The sequence below is a fragment of the Mercenaria mercenaria genome, chromosome 17, assembly GCF_021730395.1.
Source record: "Mercenaria mercenaria strain notata chromosome 17, MADL_Memer_1, whole genome shotgun sequence".
NCBI classification, from domain to species: domain Eukaryota; kingdom Metazoa; phylum Mollusca; class Bivalvia; order Venerida; family Veneridae; genus Mercenaria; species Mercenaria mercenaria.
In genome coordinates this window covers 59176554-59195132 of record NC_069377.1, presented here as the reverse complement: position 1 = coordinate 59195132, position 18579 = coordinate 59176554, and the positions used below count along the sequence as shown (strand labels likewise).

The window sequence follows — 18579 nt, the reverse complement described above, 5'->3', positions numbered from 1 at the left end:
CAAACCTGTGGGAATATGCAACACAATTTATTTTGAATGTAGCTCCTAGTGGGACGAAAATTAATCAGAATTTAGTATTAATCAATAAATCTATATGAGATAACATGAAGAATAAAACTGAAATGTAGTTTTACCATGTTTAATACTCTCCATAGACTCACATTAGTTCTGTAACAGTTGCAAAAAATCCCGGGAGATAAGTTGTCGATGTATTAATTAATATCTGAAAAAAGAATTCATTACATTGCAAACACGACTAGAATTACTAAAACGAGTTCTAAAACACATTTGAGTAGACGTTGTCACACTCCACGAGATCTGACTTAAACATTGATGAGATAGGAAAGAGAATACCGGTCTATATATCTTTATATCTATATCTATGATTGATATTCATTCAAAGCACATAAATCCTGATAATAGTATATATTGTATTAGCTTTTTCTGCAGATTAAATAATTTTACAAATAGTAGCCGGTCGTGAAAGAGAGTGCTTCGTAGAATAATTTAGTAATTTTCAGAAAGGTGTAACCTTCAAGAACAAACCTAAATATCGAAATTACCAATTCTATTTTGCAAGTAAATTTTTTAAAAAACTGTGTTACTTATTTTGACTTGCAGTTTCATTCCGATTCATTAACACTGGGAAATGGTACAGTGACAACCTGTTCTTAGTCATGTTAGAAGCTGGCTTGTAACTGTTTTAAATAGGATAAGATGCTAGACGTTTTCAGTTGACAGTTAACCAAGTAAGTGCGTCATTGTTTCTAAAATCACTATTTTACAAAATTAATGTTTCTTTTTTTTTATTACAGCTGTGCAGTACAACATCCGTTCATTTCTCAGTCGTGTATATCATTCATAAATTTTCAGCACTTTTAATATTTATTGTATATAAATGTTACGAATTACAGGAACATCCTTGTGTATGTGCATAACTAATGTGTACTGTGAACGAGATGCAGTTTTAATTGTCATAAAACCCTACGCGTCTTTTTCAGAAAGGGACTGACGTCCGCAACGAAAATGAAAACGAAAAAGAATTATTGCTATATTTCTGAAAAGGCTTTGAAACTTAGTTAATAACAATTTGTATGTTACGGAAACATGTGAGAAAAAGTTGTTTTTTACTTTGTTTCCATTCAAAATTAAAAAGCGTTTATCAAGGGTACCAATGGTAAACTGCTTTAATAATCTAGCCGTTAAGTACGAATTCTTCCATGGTATACTGGTCAAGATAGTTGGATATGATTCCTGTGAAACTCAGATTTTCATAATGATAATATATCTATACTGCGTTGTTACGCGAGATGTGCAGAATGAGCATAGGTGACGATCATAAAACGGGTTTTGTTACAATATCAGCATGGTTTGAAAATACACATTATTTTACCATCAATGCTCTTTAAATAGAGGATATTACATGAGTGTTTTTTCATATTGAATTTATTAAACGAGTTGAATAAAATAATAAAATTCGAGGCTCTGCTGAGCATTTTATCAACTTTATTCAACATGTTTAATAAATTCAATGTAGAAAGACACAAATGTAATATTCGTTTTATCACATGTTAGCTTTCCCTGTCAAAACATCAACATTTCTACTTTCTTGAACTATCATAAACAAGTAAATTTGACCAACGTCTCCTATACTGTAAACGACGTCGACGTCAAAGTTTTATTCTAACACGGTCCGATTCATTTACCTATTAAACAAAGAAGGCTGAAAACAGTGAATTATTATTCAACAATTCACTGTTCTGACGTCACACGAAGTACGTCATAGCGTCAAACGGCATAGCGGCGCGCTGGAAAAGAAACCGATTGAAAACGAGCAAATATTTAATGAATGCCTTCAAGGATGTACTTTAAAGTCCTTGGTAACGTGTTAGAATCGAAATAATATATCTCATTTAGTGATTTGCTCTTGAATAAAGTCATTGTTTGTCGTTCAGATGCGTATTATTATATCACTCGGGCTACGCCCTCGTGATATAATTCCTTCGCATTTGAACTCCAAACAATGATTTATTCAGCGACACATCACTAAATGAGATGTATTATTTCCTAGTTATACCAGTGTATTATCATTTTCATGAAATGGTTTTATTACACTCTCGCGACACCAAACATGTGATAAAGTAAGGATGCGCATCAGTGAAATTGACACTTGGAAACAATAGTCGATTTAGCTTTTAAATAAGCACCTACCTATAAATTCCTGGTATCAATCAACGGGTCTATAACACCAAATGACACCAGTCCTGGAAACTGACATTCGGGTTCCAACGAGAAATTAATAAATATCATAAATCAATCAGATTTACTTGTATGGAACACAACCCTGTGAAATGATCCCTGCTTTGTACGGACTTCCGTTAGAGCTATCGCCTTTGAATGTGTTGATCTGAAACGCGATAGTCGATATAGCCTGGGAATCCAGTCTGAAAATTTCTAACTGTTTTTCTACCTGCAAATTGATAATATTAGTAACTCGATGAATGCCAATTAACACTAATTAGCGCAAATTAAGCGAGATCTTTAATGCATAGATATTATGTATGATTTCTTCTGACAAAGCACAAATATTATCATTGGCTTCCCAGGCTATAGCCGATAGTACGATGATGAAAACGCGAAATCACGAAACAACGATAATGAAAACGCAGCAACACGATGATGATAACGGGATACTATGATAACGAAAACGCCATAATGCGATAGTACGATGATGATAATGCGATATACTATTGCGTTTTCGTTATCGTAGTATTGTGATTTCGCAATTTCATTATCGTACTGTCGTACTGTCGCGTTATCACCATCGTACTGTCGCGTTATCACTAGCGTGCTATCGCGTAATCACCATCGTACTGTCGGTCACTGTTAAACCTAACTATATTTTTAATCTGTTTAATTAATACTAATCTCATTCCAGAAGGCGAAAAGACGACGTTCGGCGGGGCGACGTTCGGCGCGGAGATTCGGCGGGGCAATGTTTGGCTATCCTCCCGTAGAGAGGCCCGGGCCGTAGATAGGCACTTCATAATGTATTTGCATTCAAGAATTTATATAAATTCTGTTCCGTCAGATGACTTTATATTTTTTCGACCAACCTTTCAATACATATTACCATGTTTATAATCTACATTTGTCACATTTTCTGTTTTGCAAATGAAATCTTTCTTCAAATGGAGAAAAATTTCTGTTGCGCAAATGCTAAAATGTTCGATGGGAGGAAACTCATCAATGATTTATAAATCCATGGTTTGAAATTAGATGAACAAAAAATTCAATGAATTGGTATCCCCCGCCGAAAGGATTTGTGGTGAGGAATGGCAAAAAATATACCCGGCAAAACGTTAAGGATGTTACTAAGAAGCAAATAATTTCATTAGTCAAAATCATTTTAACAGAAAATGATTGCTTGGGTGGGGTGGCAGCGGGGGAGACCGGGTGAGGGTACAAAACTTCACATGTTGATTATAAATATTGATGGAAAATTAAAAATGAAAAAAGAAAAATTGTGGGAGGCGGGATGCATGATCGGGGTGGTGGGCATGACTGAGTGGAGAGTGAGGTGGGGGAACGGTACAACTTTGCATATTGATAAAATATTCATGGAAGGTTTGAAAAAAGATAATAAAAAGGAATAATTTTTTTTTTTTTGGGGGGGGGGGGGGTGGTGGGGGTTGTGAGGGGGGGGGGGTGTGCCCAAGGCAAGGTGGTGACCAGGTGTGGGTACACAACTTCACATGTTTATAATAAATGTTCATGGAAAAAAATGGAAGAAGTTTAATGAAATTCTACAAATTGGTTGGTTTGTTATGTACAAAACTGTGGAGTGTTAAACAATTGAAGGGCAATAACTCTAAGGGAACTGAATCCAAAAAGAAAATTGACGGGCATCATCGCAGTATGCTGGTTCATGTTTATTTCAAGTTTTATGAAATTCTACCTGATAGTTACTTAAAAATGGCTGCAGATGGACATTTTGGGGCATTTTTCATTAAATCAAGGGCAATAACTCTAAGGGAAATTGACCAATAAAAAAACTTGACGGGCATCAGCGAAGTATGTTGGTTAATCTTTATTTCAAATTTCATGAAATTCTACCAGCTAGTTACTGAGAAATGGCTGCGGACGGACATTTTTGGGCATTTTTCAGTAAATAAAGGGCAATAACTCTAAGGGAAATTAACCAATAAAAAAACTTGACGGGCATCATCGCAGTATGTTGGTTCATGTTTATTTCAAGTTTCATGATATTCTACCAGCTAGTTACTGAGAAATGGCTGCGGACGGACGCACGCACGGACGGACAACGCCATTTCAATACCCCACACCCGATTTCATCGGCGGGGGATAATAACTAAGACGAAATTATGCGATTTTGTTAAAAATTGTTGCATTTATTTAGACGATTTCTTAAACAGTAGAAATCGCTTATCAGATTAAATGGTAGTGCAAAACTGCAGATACAATATCATATAGATTGATATCTAAGCATAAAAAATCGCCAGTTGTCATAAAATTTGTGTAAGATATTTGCTTAAAAGACATATGCTTAATAGAGGTATTGGAGAAGTAACATACGTTTTAAGCACAACATATCACGTTCAAGAACTTTACTTGAAGTGTTGTAGTGTTTAAGCTATAACAGCGTTGCACCGGAAATTTTCAAAACAAGAAATTAAGTTGTTATATTGCTGCGTAATGGTATACAACTATGAAATATATGCAACTTGAATTTTTCACTACTTGTCAGTCGTTCAATGCACAGTTTATCTGAATTCCCGTGATAATTTTATTTGATATCATCAGTGTATCTGTATCATTGCACTTACACAATTAAAGCAGTACGCTTCAAATTCAAAATACAATTGCGTTATATTAACTCTATACCATACTCATGTGAAAATGTGATGATAAGCACGTTTACAAGTATTTCTGATCATCTCTACTTAGTTTATTACAGCTACCTAGTTGTGAACATTTACGTAGATATATTTCGGCCAATAAAAATGCTTTAGAATATAGTTCTCATTCTACGCAAACAAATTAATAAAATATAGCTTTACTGTATAACTGCGGTCGTGTTGGGAGTTATGCTACATACTAAGGCCTCGCCCTCATTTTCGGAAATTTAACACGTTTAAAACATAGGTTTCATTAAAGTGTACTTTCAGCATATATTTACCACATGTTGCTTTCCTTCCAATTCCTGCAAGACTTAAGTTTGCAATAGTTCCATTAGATAAGTGTAAGTTTCTACGTCAGAAGAGTTTTACAATATTTGAATGACCACTTTGTAGCATGGCATGGACGATCACAACCGCATATCAGTATATACACAAGCATTAACTGCTTAAATTGAGGCAATAATCTTGCCGAATGAGCCACCAAATGTTATTAATATTATATACAAACGCTACTGAAATGCAACAAAAATCATGAAAATGACAACAAAGGAAATGAGAAAAATTACAGCTCCAAGTCCGAAAATTTTGTCCAGTTTGTAACTAACATCTCTCCATGATATCTTCGAATTCTTTTCTTCGTCTTGATGAGCATCCACATCAAGTTTCTCAAGACTGTGGTCCTTTTTGTCCTCGTGATCAGTAGGTTTCACCTTGTTCGTGACCTTTGTCCCTTCTGTATGTATTTTCCGCCATTTGTATATGCCACAAGGTTTTCGGAAAAATATTCTTGTCATTAAATTTGGGACTTGTCCTTCCCTGTAGTAAGTAACGAGGCAGATTATAGTTTCAAAACATATGACAGTGCTGTGTCCAACATTTAGCAACAACAGGTAACAAATTATAGCCATGTGTTTAGAGTTTTTCGGCATATTTTCAACAACGATAGTCATATATACATCTATCGCCAGAAAAACAGTAATGGCGTATGACACACGTTCTCCGCATTCCACAGGAAGAAGGAAAACAAGAACGTTCAGGCAACTGATGAAAAACACAGGTACCACAGCATTAACCAAAAAGAAAATTGAACGCCTTTTAAGGTGAAATGTTACCGCATATTGAGAGAAATATCCTTCTAGAACATCCTCGGATATTACAAGTGAGTCAACAAGGGTCCATCCTCCGTTTTCACTGTAGAATGTTTGACGAACCTTTTCTTCATGACTTTTGAGCAAAATTTCATGTGTTTGGTAGCCCCATGGTATGAATATTAAAGTGCAAAATTGTTCATCAAATGGAAAATAGCTGACATCGATATTGCATGAGGATGTGGTTGTTTCTGTTGGATTCCACATTATTCTTCCATCATACAAGCATCTCACGACTGCCCAGTCCTGGTCAACTCCTACAGGAATTATTTTACCGACAGGAGATTTGAGGATAAGACTTGGCCTCCAGATCTTAGTAACGGGTATATTGACATTACTTGTACCATTGAACTCAAGCGGATCCCATGTAAGCCGGCTGTCCATCCATGTTAAGTACATGATAATAACGACTGATATTTGTTCCGATACCTCGTCGAATTCTTTGATATTTACCAGTTCCATAGTCACATTTACCTATAGGTGAAAACATGTAAGAAACTAAAGTAACATGATATATTTTCGAAGAAGATATTCAATTATTGCATTTAAAATGGATAAAATAACAGTTGTATTTCACATAGTTATTTAGGCTTTTATATAAACCAATGTTTTAAAATAATAGATTCATGTATTCCTTTATTCATGATAATTGTACGCTGTGTTACCTGAAACATTTCGAGAATAAGTGTATAAATGATTGATTTTTATTAAAACGGTTGGCCCTTATAACTATTGTGACTCCGTCACATAATTATATTTTTACCAAACCTACTTGCACGGGAAGCGACTGGTTGCTTGCCGGTCTCACATCAGCGCTATATCCAGACAGTATTGTGGTCAGAATATTTTGAGTATCCTCCATAGTTTGACCTTGACCGTCGTGCAGAACTATTGCCAGTACTAATGCACATGTTGTCAAATTCATTGCGTTTTTGCCTGAAAAATATACCATTACATTTTCCCTTAAGCTACACGCTTGTTGTTAAACGCACATCTATTCGTTAACATTAAATACTGTCTGTTCAATATATGTTCGCTATTTTTTTTTTCAAAATTGTTTGCAAACAAATGTTAAAACTTTACAAAAATGTATGTCGGAAAAAAACAACAATATCGTTCTTGTGTTTGTAAAAGCACCTTAGCTTTAAACCGAAATAAAAAGGTCTGCAATTGCAACAACATAATGAAACAAAAGTAACGCATCTTAGACACGATGTTACATAAATACCTCTAAATGGTTCTACCCTGAAATGTCCCTGGACTTTATTTACATACACACAGATACACCAAACATTACACTTTAGTTGAGAATATCTATTTTACGTTAGGTTAATGTCCAGCTTATTTGTCCTTGCAGATAATTGAATACTTAAAGGGAGACTGGCGAGTGCTTTGTTTTAAGTAAATAGATAACAAGTTTTTGTTCTCCATCAAATACATTTATGTCCAACCCGGGGGAATATGCAACACATTTTACTTCGAATGTTTTTCCTAGTGGGACCGAAATTAATCAACATTTAGTATTAATCAATAACTCCATTCCAGAAAATAATGAAAACGTGAAACGTGCTCCCCAAAGACTCCCATTAGTGAGATAAATTGCCTTAGCGACCAGTACAGACCAACATCAGCCTGTACGTCTTTGCAAGCTGATCATGGTCTGCACTATTCGCTATTCGGTCAGTAAAATTTCAGTGAACACCCCTTCGAATAATAAATGGTTCTGCCAAAATTGAGTGATAGACATGTCCATTTAAGATATGTAGCAGGGTAAAGGTTAAAGGATCATGGAGTCTGTTCAATATCTATGTAATATTTACGGTTAAGCGGATGCTAGGGGATGTGAGGGATGTTGCACTTTTCTTTACCTCTAATCAATCAAACTGTGACTGCTATTATTGTTGTATTAGAACTATGCTTCCAAAGGATATACTTATAGATTTTAATTACTAAACATTATGTCTGTGAACGAGAAAATATGTGTAAATGTTACTGACATTCCTTCAAAGTACATAAATACTGATATCTGTCTTATTTTATTTTTGTACATTTAGGCCTAACAATATGACACTTATTCGTCAGTCAATTGACGGAAGTATAGATCTAGGCTCCATAAAATAATTTAGTTATTTTCAAAATGGCGTTGCCTTCAAGAAACGTACCAAAATATACGAATAGTTTTTAACAGTTCTAACCAGTTCTAACTGGTAAATATTATCAACACATTTGCAATGCCTATTTTGACTGACAGTTTAGTCAATCTCAGTTCATTAACATAGGGAAATACCATGTGATGCATGGTCCTGTGACATCCTGCGTTTAATCATGATAGTAGCTGGCTTGTAAGGATAAGATGCTAGATAATTCAGTAAACAGTTAACTAATGAAGTGCATCATTGTTTCTAATCATATGATTTTGCAGTTGTTTACTTTTTCACAATTACGCAGTACTGCATCCATTCATCTATTTGCATATTCTAACATGACCCGATTTGTTTTCCTATTAAACAAAGAAGGCTGAAAACTGTCTGTTATTATTCAACAATTCATTTTTCTAAGGTCACAATTATTACGTCATAGGATTAGACGACATTGCGAGTAGTTAATATTAGGATGGTTTTGAAACATCTGACCCCACTTGACCTTTTGACCCTCGGTCCAAACTAACCAATACCGGACAATTTAAAACCCACATGTTTTGACAACTCATTGTGAAAACCTTCGGTTTGATGAACGTAAGTCCCTGGGAGCTTTTAGCTTCCATAAAGTACTGAGAAAATACATATTTAACTTTCAAAATATCTTAAAAAAGCCTTAATAAAAACTTAAAAAACGTTATACCCGGACCGAAAAACAATTTACAAAATAGTTTTAGCCTCCGGTTTAAAGCCGATATTGACTTTACAGTGTAAACAGATATTGGGTTTCCATTATAGTATTTCGCAATATTGCATCAGCCGGTTACGACTAGTTTTATCAATACACATAACATTCTTTACTGTTTTAAGTATTATAACGAAAAAAGTGGAATTTAAACAACTGAAATGTAAGTTTTATTTTATTATTTTTTTATTTGTTAACAAGCTTATGTGTGTGTTCGGGTTTAACGTCTTTTTCAATAATTTTCCAGTCATATAAACGACGGTGTCTGCTTGTAGCAGTGAGCACAATGCCCAACTTTATTTTGCTGCCTCACTGGAATATCACGCCGTAGACACGTGGCATGATACCCCACCAGTCCCAACACTATCCCCATAATGCTGAGCGCCAAGTGAGGAAGCTGCTTGTCCCATTTTTAACGTTTTTGGGTAGACTCGGCCGGGATTGAACCCACACCCCCCGCACTTGAAGCGGATGCTCCCCACTAGGCTACAGGCGGTTTTTTAACAAGCTTAAAAAAATAATTATATTTTAACCCTTCCCATTTTTTTTCTATTTACTATTTTACGGTAGAATAAGTTGTTGAATGGGTTTTTAATTTTTATTTGTTTTTTTTTATAGGTATTCAAAAATTCTAAAAAGATATTTTTACCAGACGATTACAACGGAAAAAATCCAAGCTTTAAAAGAAAAACGAACGTTTAACACAAAATTACTCGAAGACTTCAAAAAAAGAATTTACCATAGCAGGTTGAAAAATAATACTTTTCATTTTGTTAAAATCACTAACCGTAGGAGTATGCCTACCATACGCGGGGTTGGTTCATAATTTTTTCATGTTTTTTTAGAACACTCAACCTAGGAGTATGCCATATCATACGCATGATTGAATATCAAATACTTTCATGTTGTGAAAATTACTACCATAGAATTATACCAAAATCAACGCATGACTTAATGTTATATTTTTTTGAGTTTTTTTGAAATCACTCAACCGTGGAGTATCCAAACTCATACGCAGGGTTTGAATATACGCTTTTGGAGTAGTAGGAATAAAAATTTTTGGGGTCATTTTGGATAGTAGTAAAAATATAGTAAAAATTTATTTTTTTTGTACTTTTTTAACCCCTTTTTTATTAAAAAATTTATAAGTTTTTCATTAGTTTTACATTGTTTACTCTCATGTTTTATACAATGAATCAAAAATTTTATACCATTTTGTAAATTTTATAAAAATAAACAATAATAACCACAAAATTGTTTGTTTTGCTTGATATTGTTTTATTATACTTAACCCAGGTATTATATCAATCACTGTCCTTTTTCAATGATTATAGAATTTATGTAACATCCGCCAAAAGCAAAATTTTTTGAGATGTTGAATCGTAAAGGAAATGTCAATCACGTCCCTTTTTTTAGATAAATTTTAATTTTTTTCTTAACATAGATATTAACTGATCGTGAAAAAGTCCCAGCTTTTTATATTTACTTATCAAATACATTTTTTATACCAAGAATTGTTATATTCGCATTCCCCCACCAAAATAAAAAATGTGATATTGGGCTTTTAATCGGTTTTTTTGGGTTCACCTGGGGGCCGGTCCCCGTTAATAAAATTTTAAATATCATTATATACATTCCGGTTTTTTTAACTTAAACAACCACTCAAAAGAAATCTGTGCAAATAATTTAATTTTTGGGTTTTGTTTTTTATAAAATCTTTATAATCTAAAATTAATTCCGGTTTTAATTTTAAATGCATTTAAATATTTTCAGACCGGTCTATTTTCATATGTTGAATATATCCGGGCACCACAGGGTTTAAAAATATTTTTTTCATTTTTAGAAATATAAAGAGTTTATTATAGTTTTTTCAAAGAGAAACACTTCTGCCCCCTTCCCCTCTACCTTTCTTCAAATTTTTCCGTCTTTTTTTTTTAAGTTAAAAATTTATTTCAGCTAAATCAAAAGTCGTTTTGTTGTGGCAACTCGAAGCAGTAGATTGTCACATATTTTTTGTTCTAGCTAATTGTGTTTCTTGTTTTAAGAAAAATTTTTTATTTTTGAAATTTTCTTAAATTAGTGGAATTTCTCCACTTTAGGGTTATTTTTTTAGTATTACAGAATTATTGGGGTATTAGCAGGATTGATTTTTTTTTAGCTGATATTTCAATTACGATCAAATCATTTATTATTATTTTAATTTTATCTTTAAAATTTATCATTAAATTTATCATTAAATTCTTAATATCTTTTTGTAATAAACCTTTAAGTTTACTTAACTCTTGTACTTTATATTGTGACTTGCATCAACATTTTTTAATCATGTTTACAAGTTGTTTTCTAAAAATTTTCTAGCTGTATTAACTGGTTAATTGCTTCAGTATTACAGAAATTAACTCCCCTTTGTTTAACTGATTTTTCAACTACAAAGCCCATTTCATTTTTATGTTCTTCAACTTTAGATTAAGCTGCTCATATCTTTTTGTTTTTTTTTTTAAAATATTAAAAAGTCGCATCTTTAATTATGAGGTTGAACAATACTAACCAATTTTCGAATTTTTTTTTTTTAAAGTCATCTATTTAGAATTTGGCTTTTTTTTTAAAATCCTCTAAGCGATCAGATATCACCTCTTTGTAAAAGCTGCCTTTTCCCAAATTAAATTTTATTTCTGCAAGTTATTTGAAAATAATTCTAATAAATTTTATGTTTTTTTTTCCCAGTTTCAGTTTTTAGTTTATTTATTTCTTTTCGATTTCAACTGAAAAATTTTTTGTAACTTTTTCTCGTTAAAATCTTGTTTTTTGTTCTTCATGTTAACATATTTCTTTTAATTTTTGAATTTGGGTTGAAAAAAATGTTTAAAATTAACTCGAAAATTTTTTTATGTTTCTCTGTAAAATCAGTTTTCTTTTCAAGTTCTTTAATAAAATAAACCACAGCTTTCATTTCTTTAAATTTTTACCTTGTAATTCAACTATGAAAAATAAATTCTTTTTAAAATTTTTTTAATTCTTAAAAATTTCTTTATTTTCTTCTAATGTCTGTTTTTAATTTGATGTCTTCAAGTTTATAGTATCTATTCTTTGAATTTTTTTTTAAAAAAAAATCGTTAAAGCTACATCGGGATTTATCTGCTTTTCCCTAGGTTGATTATTTTATTACCTCCCATATCTAATCTTTTTCTTTGTTTACAAGTTCTTTTTCTGTGAAAAAATTGTTCATGTCCTTTCAAAGCTTTTTGTATTTTTTTTAGTAGATAATCACTTAAATCAATATAAAAATTTAATTTTACTATCGTGGTTCCTTTTTGTTTTTAAAATTTTTAAAAACTTTTTATATACCAGAAAAGTTTTTTCAAAAAATTTCCCTTGGGTTTGTCAAATAAAGAAATCATATTTTTGTTTTGTTGCTTAGCAAAAGAGTTGGGGTTAAATTTTTTTCATACAAATAACTTTTTTCTCTTTTCCGGGACTTCAAAAAAAATATAAGTGAACAGTTAATTCGAATATCTTTTGGGTTTTATAGTAAACTGACTTAAATAAATAACACAACGTTTTTGTGTCGTCCTTGAAGAAAGTATTTTTATTTTCATTTGAATTTTTTTTCTTCACATAAAAAATCATCAAATATTACTATTTTTTGTTTTTCTGATCAAGTTTTCCCAATTTTAAATTTTGGGTTGGGATCAGCTGAATTTTCAATATTTCTTTTTGGTTTACTTTAAAATTTTTTTTTGCAATTTGGTTTAAGTTGTTAATTAAATCTTGATATTTAGATTGTTCTGGGTTTTTGCATACAAGATAATTTTATAAAAATAATAAGGGGTTTTTCAAAGTTAGCATTAATGTATTTGTTTTTCCAAAACCAAAAGATCCAAATTAACATTCTAAAACATGAATCTGGCATAAAAGGTATTGCTTAAATTGTTTAAAGTTTTTGGATTTATCACTTTTTGTATCAAAATTTTTGGAATTTCCCATTTTTAAAAAATTACATTTTTTTTACATTATCTTACTTATTATTAAATCAATCAAAACTTAATAAAAATAAGAATAAAAAAAAATTATGGGGCAAAAGAAGGACTTAGAGAAGAAATAATGGAAAAAAAAATAAAAAAAGCTACAAAGGGGGATATTTACACTAAAATTTATAACCCAAATTACTGAAAAAATGAAAGTAAAAAAGAACAATTATCAAGTCGTTAAAACATTCCCTGGAATAAACAAAAAATTAGCTTTACTAGGTGATGAAATGAAAGAATAAAAACAAATCAGGTTTACCACAGCAATTCCAAGAACAATCGATTTTACCGCGAAAGATCATAGGGTTTTGGATGATGAAATATGAGTTTGAAGACACAAAATTTCCTGAAGAATCAGAAAAAAGAATTTGAGGCAAATTTAGATGTAATGTTGATAAAGATTTTTACAGTTTGGGAATTTTACCTGTTTTATCAGATTTAGAAATAAAAAAGTAAAGATATTGGAAAAAAACAAGAAAAGATTACCAAAAAATTAAAGAAAGTACTCTAGAAAAATAAACAAGAAAAAAAACCAGATAAAAAAATTTGAATTTTCGAGAGAACCTATGACTGTAGGGAGAAAAGTTTCGAGAAAAAATTTAACAAAAAAATTTTAAAAATATAGGTAAACGTTTATAAAAAAATGTTAATGATCAGAGTTTTTTTTTGGGAAAAAGGAATAGAATCAAACCCCATATAAATTTTTCACCAAAGGAAAATATGGTAATTTAATTATAACTTAAATAAACTTTAGGGTCAAAACAAATTAATTGAAAGGATGAATAGGGAAAAGAAGTATTAACACAAAGTAATATGTTTTAATTGATTGATAATAAAAATATAACAATAATAAAAAGCATTAAATTTCATTCAAGAAAAATATTTTAAAAATTAACAGAAAAGTCAGATTCCCTACAATAAAAGATTATAAAATTTTAAAAGAGTAAATGGGGAAAAGGGTTATATTTTTGCCTGTAATCCGAAAGAAGGGTTAATGCCTGGAGAAAAATTGTGGTTCAATTGATGCGGAAATAATAATGAAGAACAAAAAATAAGGTTTAGAATAATTGATGAACTATTAAAAATAATTCACTCTTCCCAGAACAACATAAAAATTTTTAAAAAAAATTATTTTTCTTGAATTTGTTTTTAAATTTAAAAGTTTTAAAATTTTAGTTTTTAATTATATATAAATGGAACAAAAAAAGTATTAATTCTGAAACAGTTAAAGATAATAAAAAACCCCGAGGATTTTACAATCGATTACGTTCTTTAATTTTTAAAAAAAAAAAAATTATGTTTTTGGGTTTGGATAGTATTAACATATGCCCTATCTTGGAAAAATATTATGAGAATAGACAATAAAAAAATTCGTTTACAATAAGGGAAAAAGATGGAAAGATATTAATTTAAAAATTTTTCTTACAGTTACCAGAATTATAATTATATTGGGGAAACATTAATAATAATGTTTTTTTTGAATTTAAAAAATCAGAAATTGCTCCATAATTTTTGGGAATTTTTTAAAAGTTTTAAGATTTGATTCAATTACAAAAATTTTTATGTTTTTTTAAAGAATGTCAATTTTATCATTGCTTGGGATTGAGAAAAAATTGTAAACAAAACGAATGGGGAACTAAACACAAATATAACTAACTTGTGGATACAATTTACATTCATTGTGATTTTATTGATAATTCATTTGTTAGGGAAATTTCGTGATTTTATCTAGTTTTAAAGACTGCGATTTACAAACTTATCCTTTTACAAAGAACCACAAAATTGGATATTCTGAAATTAAAAATTATATAAATTCAAATTTGAAATATATTACAGATTATTTGGAGAAAAAATTAATTCTAATGAGGTTGAAACAAAAATTTTTCACTAATTTTAAAAAAAAATTAATTAAAACAAAAGTTTAAAACTTTTAATTTAAAACTTTTATTAAATTTTTGTTGATATAAGTACAAGAAAATTATACAAAAAATAAAGGAATATTTTTTTAGTTTTAGCTACACAGGAAAAGAAAAACTACTGGGGAAAAGGATCTTGACACTTTAACGAAAATTTTTTTCAAGCGGAGTTCATCTTTAGTTAGCACAGCTGGAAAAAAAGCTTTGGAAACAGCAGGAAAACACACTTGAAAGGGAAAAAAAAAAGGTTTGGAACAGAAGTTGGAAATTCACTGCAGCAAACTTTTGGAAGCTTTACTGGGATACTAAAAAAAAATTGTTGAAAAATTTAAAAAGAAACCTCTCCACAGTTTTGGAATTTTAAAGCAAGGAATTACAAGAAAAGAAAACAGAAAAATGTAAGGAGGAAGGATTCATTAAATAAATAGAAAATTTTTGGGCGGGAATCCAGCCCAAAAAAAACGTATTAAAAATTAATTTTTTAAAAAAAAAAAAATAAAATAAAAATAAAATAAAAAATAAAGTTTTTTAAATTTAAAAAAAAAAAAAAATAAAATTAAAAAATACATGTTTAGAACAAAACAATATTGTGAAAGATATGAATTTAAATCCTATTCAATTAGATACAGCTTTAAAATCGTCCTGGGAAATAAGTTAACAAAAAAAAAAACGGTTATCACTTTACAATTAAAGATAGAAAGTTTATATTTTATTGTTTAATCTTATTTTGAAGTAAGTTTTAAAGTAAATAAGCTTGCTAAAGTAAAAAATTAGTATGGAGATCAAATTGCTTTAATTAATAATGCGCTTCATTAAAATTTATCATTAGTGGTTAAACAAAATGGAAAAATTGTTTATGATTTTAATTTTATATAAGGTAGTAAAAGTAAAGAGTTTGGTTGAAAATATCTGAAGATTATCAAAACAAATGGAACAAAGAATTTACTCTTTAGATAACTGCTGTTGCTGAAAAAGGGATGCCAAACTGGATATAAAAGTGGGTTTCGCTATTAGAAAGAAATTAATCCAAGGGGGGTGCTGAGGTAAACACAAAAGCCATTAAATAATTTATTCATTTTTTTCAGGTTTAGAAACTAATATTTTACCCCCAAGCAATTCAATAAAACTGCACGACAGATGATGATAATTAATTTTTAGAGCTAATGCTGTGATCCAGGGAGGGGGTTTTAACAAATTAATTCTATGGGTTCCACGTTTGATTTTTTAATGAATTGGGGGTTTTATTAATTATATGAAAAGTTTAAAAAAGCAAATGGTCATACCTTTTGGGGAAAAGTATGCAACAAGTGCACCACAATTTTAAAACAACTTTTTGAATAACAGCTGTGTAAAAAAACCCCAAAATGTATTTTTTTTTTACAACGCCTGACAAAAGTAATAACAAAAACATAACCCACATTTATTAGTACATTTAAAGTTAAGCAGCAGTTTTGCTTGACTTTGAGTTTTGTCGCTTGAAAATTTGGAATGGGGTTTTTTTTCCAGAAACAAATATACAAATATATCAAGAATATAAAAAAAGTATTTTTTTTTTATTATAAAAAAAAATAAGACTCCGGGAAATCTCTAAATAGTCAAACTTTAATAGTTTATTTTGGGTTTGTTCATTTTAACTTAGAATATAAAAAGGGGGAAATAACTACAGGGGATCCAAGCAGATTACAAACAATTAATTTTAAAAACACTTCCCCCTGAAGTATCGTATTTCGCAATTGTATATATGAGGAAACAGTTGAAATAAAACTATTGGAATGAACTTGTTTTGTTTAAATAAAAAAAATATAAATTTAAAAATAATGAATCAAATTATTTGAATATAAAAATTTAACCCTTTCAGATGGACAAAAGAAAAATTTACACAAGCTTATAAAAATAAATTCCACATACTTTTTTGTTAAACATAACAATTTGTGGAAACTTCCCTTTATTTTAACAAAAACACAAAATTTAAACAAATTAAAAAAGCTTTTGCAAATAATAGGGGTTTAAAAATTTCAATTTTCAAAAAAAACAAATGTCCAGTCAAGGCAAAAAAGGGGGATTTTTAGGGCTTTTGGGTGGTTTGTTAGGAAAAACAATTTTTCCCAAAGGGACAAAAATAGCTCCAAAAATATTGCCCCTTAGGGATTGGGGCTTTGTCTGGGCTAGCCAGGGACGTGTCTGTAAGTTATTGGGGAAAGGTATGATTCGGTAGTAATGATAAGAAAAAATGATATCACCATATCTTACACCTAATCAAAGAAAGCAACAATAGTCGGGGGTGATAAATTAACCAAAAACAAAAAAAACGGGGGTTTTTGGTATGTTGGGTGCTATTTTTGGGGGTACCTTTGATTACATCTTTGTTTAGTGGGAAAAGGACATGGTCAGGGTATACAGATTGATTTACAAAAGGGGACCTTACAGACGAATTCCTTAGTAAAAAAAAAAAAAAAATTTATAAACAAACCTTTTCTAAATTTTTAAATTGAACAATGGGGAAAACAATTAAAAAAATTTAAAAAATTTTAGGGTGTATTATAGAAATAATTTTTTAAAAATTAAAAAAAGGGGCGAGTGTGGGGAAATTTTAAAATTTGGCGCTTATTTGGCCTGGAACCATTTGGTTTGTTACTTTTAAACTTTGTATTTCGATCCGTTTGGGCTTCCTCCACCAAAAAGAAGTAATTCAGTATATACCAAATGTAAAATACAACAATGTTCAATACAAAACAAAACTACACTTTGGGATATTTTTGTTTATTTTTTATTAAAATGTTAAAAATAAAGACCGTTGATGATTTATTGTATAAAATACTAAAATTCATAATGTAAACAAAAGAACAAACTATTATAAATTATTTTAACTAATAAGGACATTTATTTTAAATGGAATAATTAATATAAAGGGAAATTTAATAATATAAAAGAAAAATAAAAAAAATAAAAAAAAAAAGAAAGGCAATTAAAAAAAAAACCCCCATTGTTTTTAAAAAAAGTTATCCCAAGAACGAGGTGGGTTATTTCAATGGAAAACGTAAATGCTAGTCCGGTTTAGTTCAAAATGGTATAATGTAACAATTAAAAAAATTCATCTTAATTATTCTTGTTGAGCAATTAAATTGTAAAAAGGGGAAGCTAAATTACAACTAAAAAAAAAGAAAAAGTAATTCTTCAAGTATCAGAAAAAATAATAAAAAAATGAATTATTTCTATTAAATTATGCAAAAAGAATTTTAAAAAAAATGATGTTTTTTATATTAATTTTTTAAACTTATGAATAAACTTTAAAATTTATGGTTCTATAATTTAAGTTTTTTTTTAAGAGTTAATTAATTTAAGAATAAGCTAAAGTTCAAAACCCTTATCAAAAAATATCTTTTTTCGATAACTGATAAAGATGTTTTATTTAAAACAAACTGGGAAAAATTGTTTTTTCAGAACGAATAACTTTAAAAGGGGGATTACTTTGGGGGAATTAAACAAAGTATCTTTTTAATTTTTATGACATTGTTTTCTTAACAAAAAAGTTTTTTAAAATTCCCCTTTCATTTTTTAAAATTTACTTCGTTTCTAAAAAATAAAAATACATTTTACTTCTTAAAACCAACAAATCAACAATGGGAAAGCCGCAGCTTCATCTTTTAAAATTTTTCCAATTATTTTTTTTTATTACAAAATAAAATTT

At 29.9% G+C, this 18579-nt stretch overlaps 1 protein-coding gene across 1 annotated transcript in view; it reads right to left on the bottom strand.

The window, feature by feature from the left end:
* Positions 1-4502: 4502 nt before the first annotated feature.
* LOC128550025 (neuronal acetylcholine receptor subunit alpha-6-like) overlaps positions 4503-18579 on the bottom strand; it is a 33674-nt gene continuing 19597 nt past the window's right edge. The window contains exons 4-5 of the mRNA XM_053527868.1: positions 6843-7006; positions 4503-6544 (exon numbers count right to left, since the gene is read on the bottom strand). Coding sequence (XP_053383843.1) covers positions 5432-6544; positions 6843-7006 — 1277 coding nt within the window. The 3' untranslated portion in view covers positions 4503-5431. The remainder of the gene's footprint in view (positions 6545-6842; positions 7007-18579) is intronic.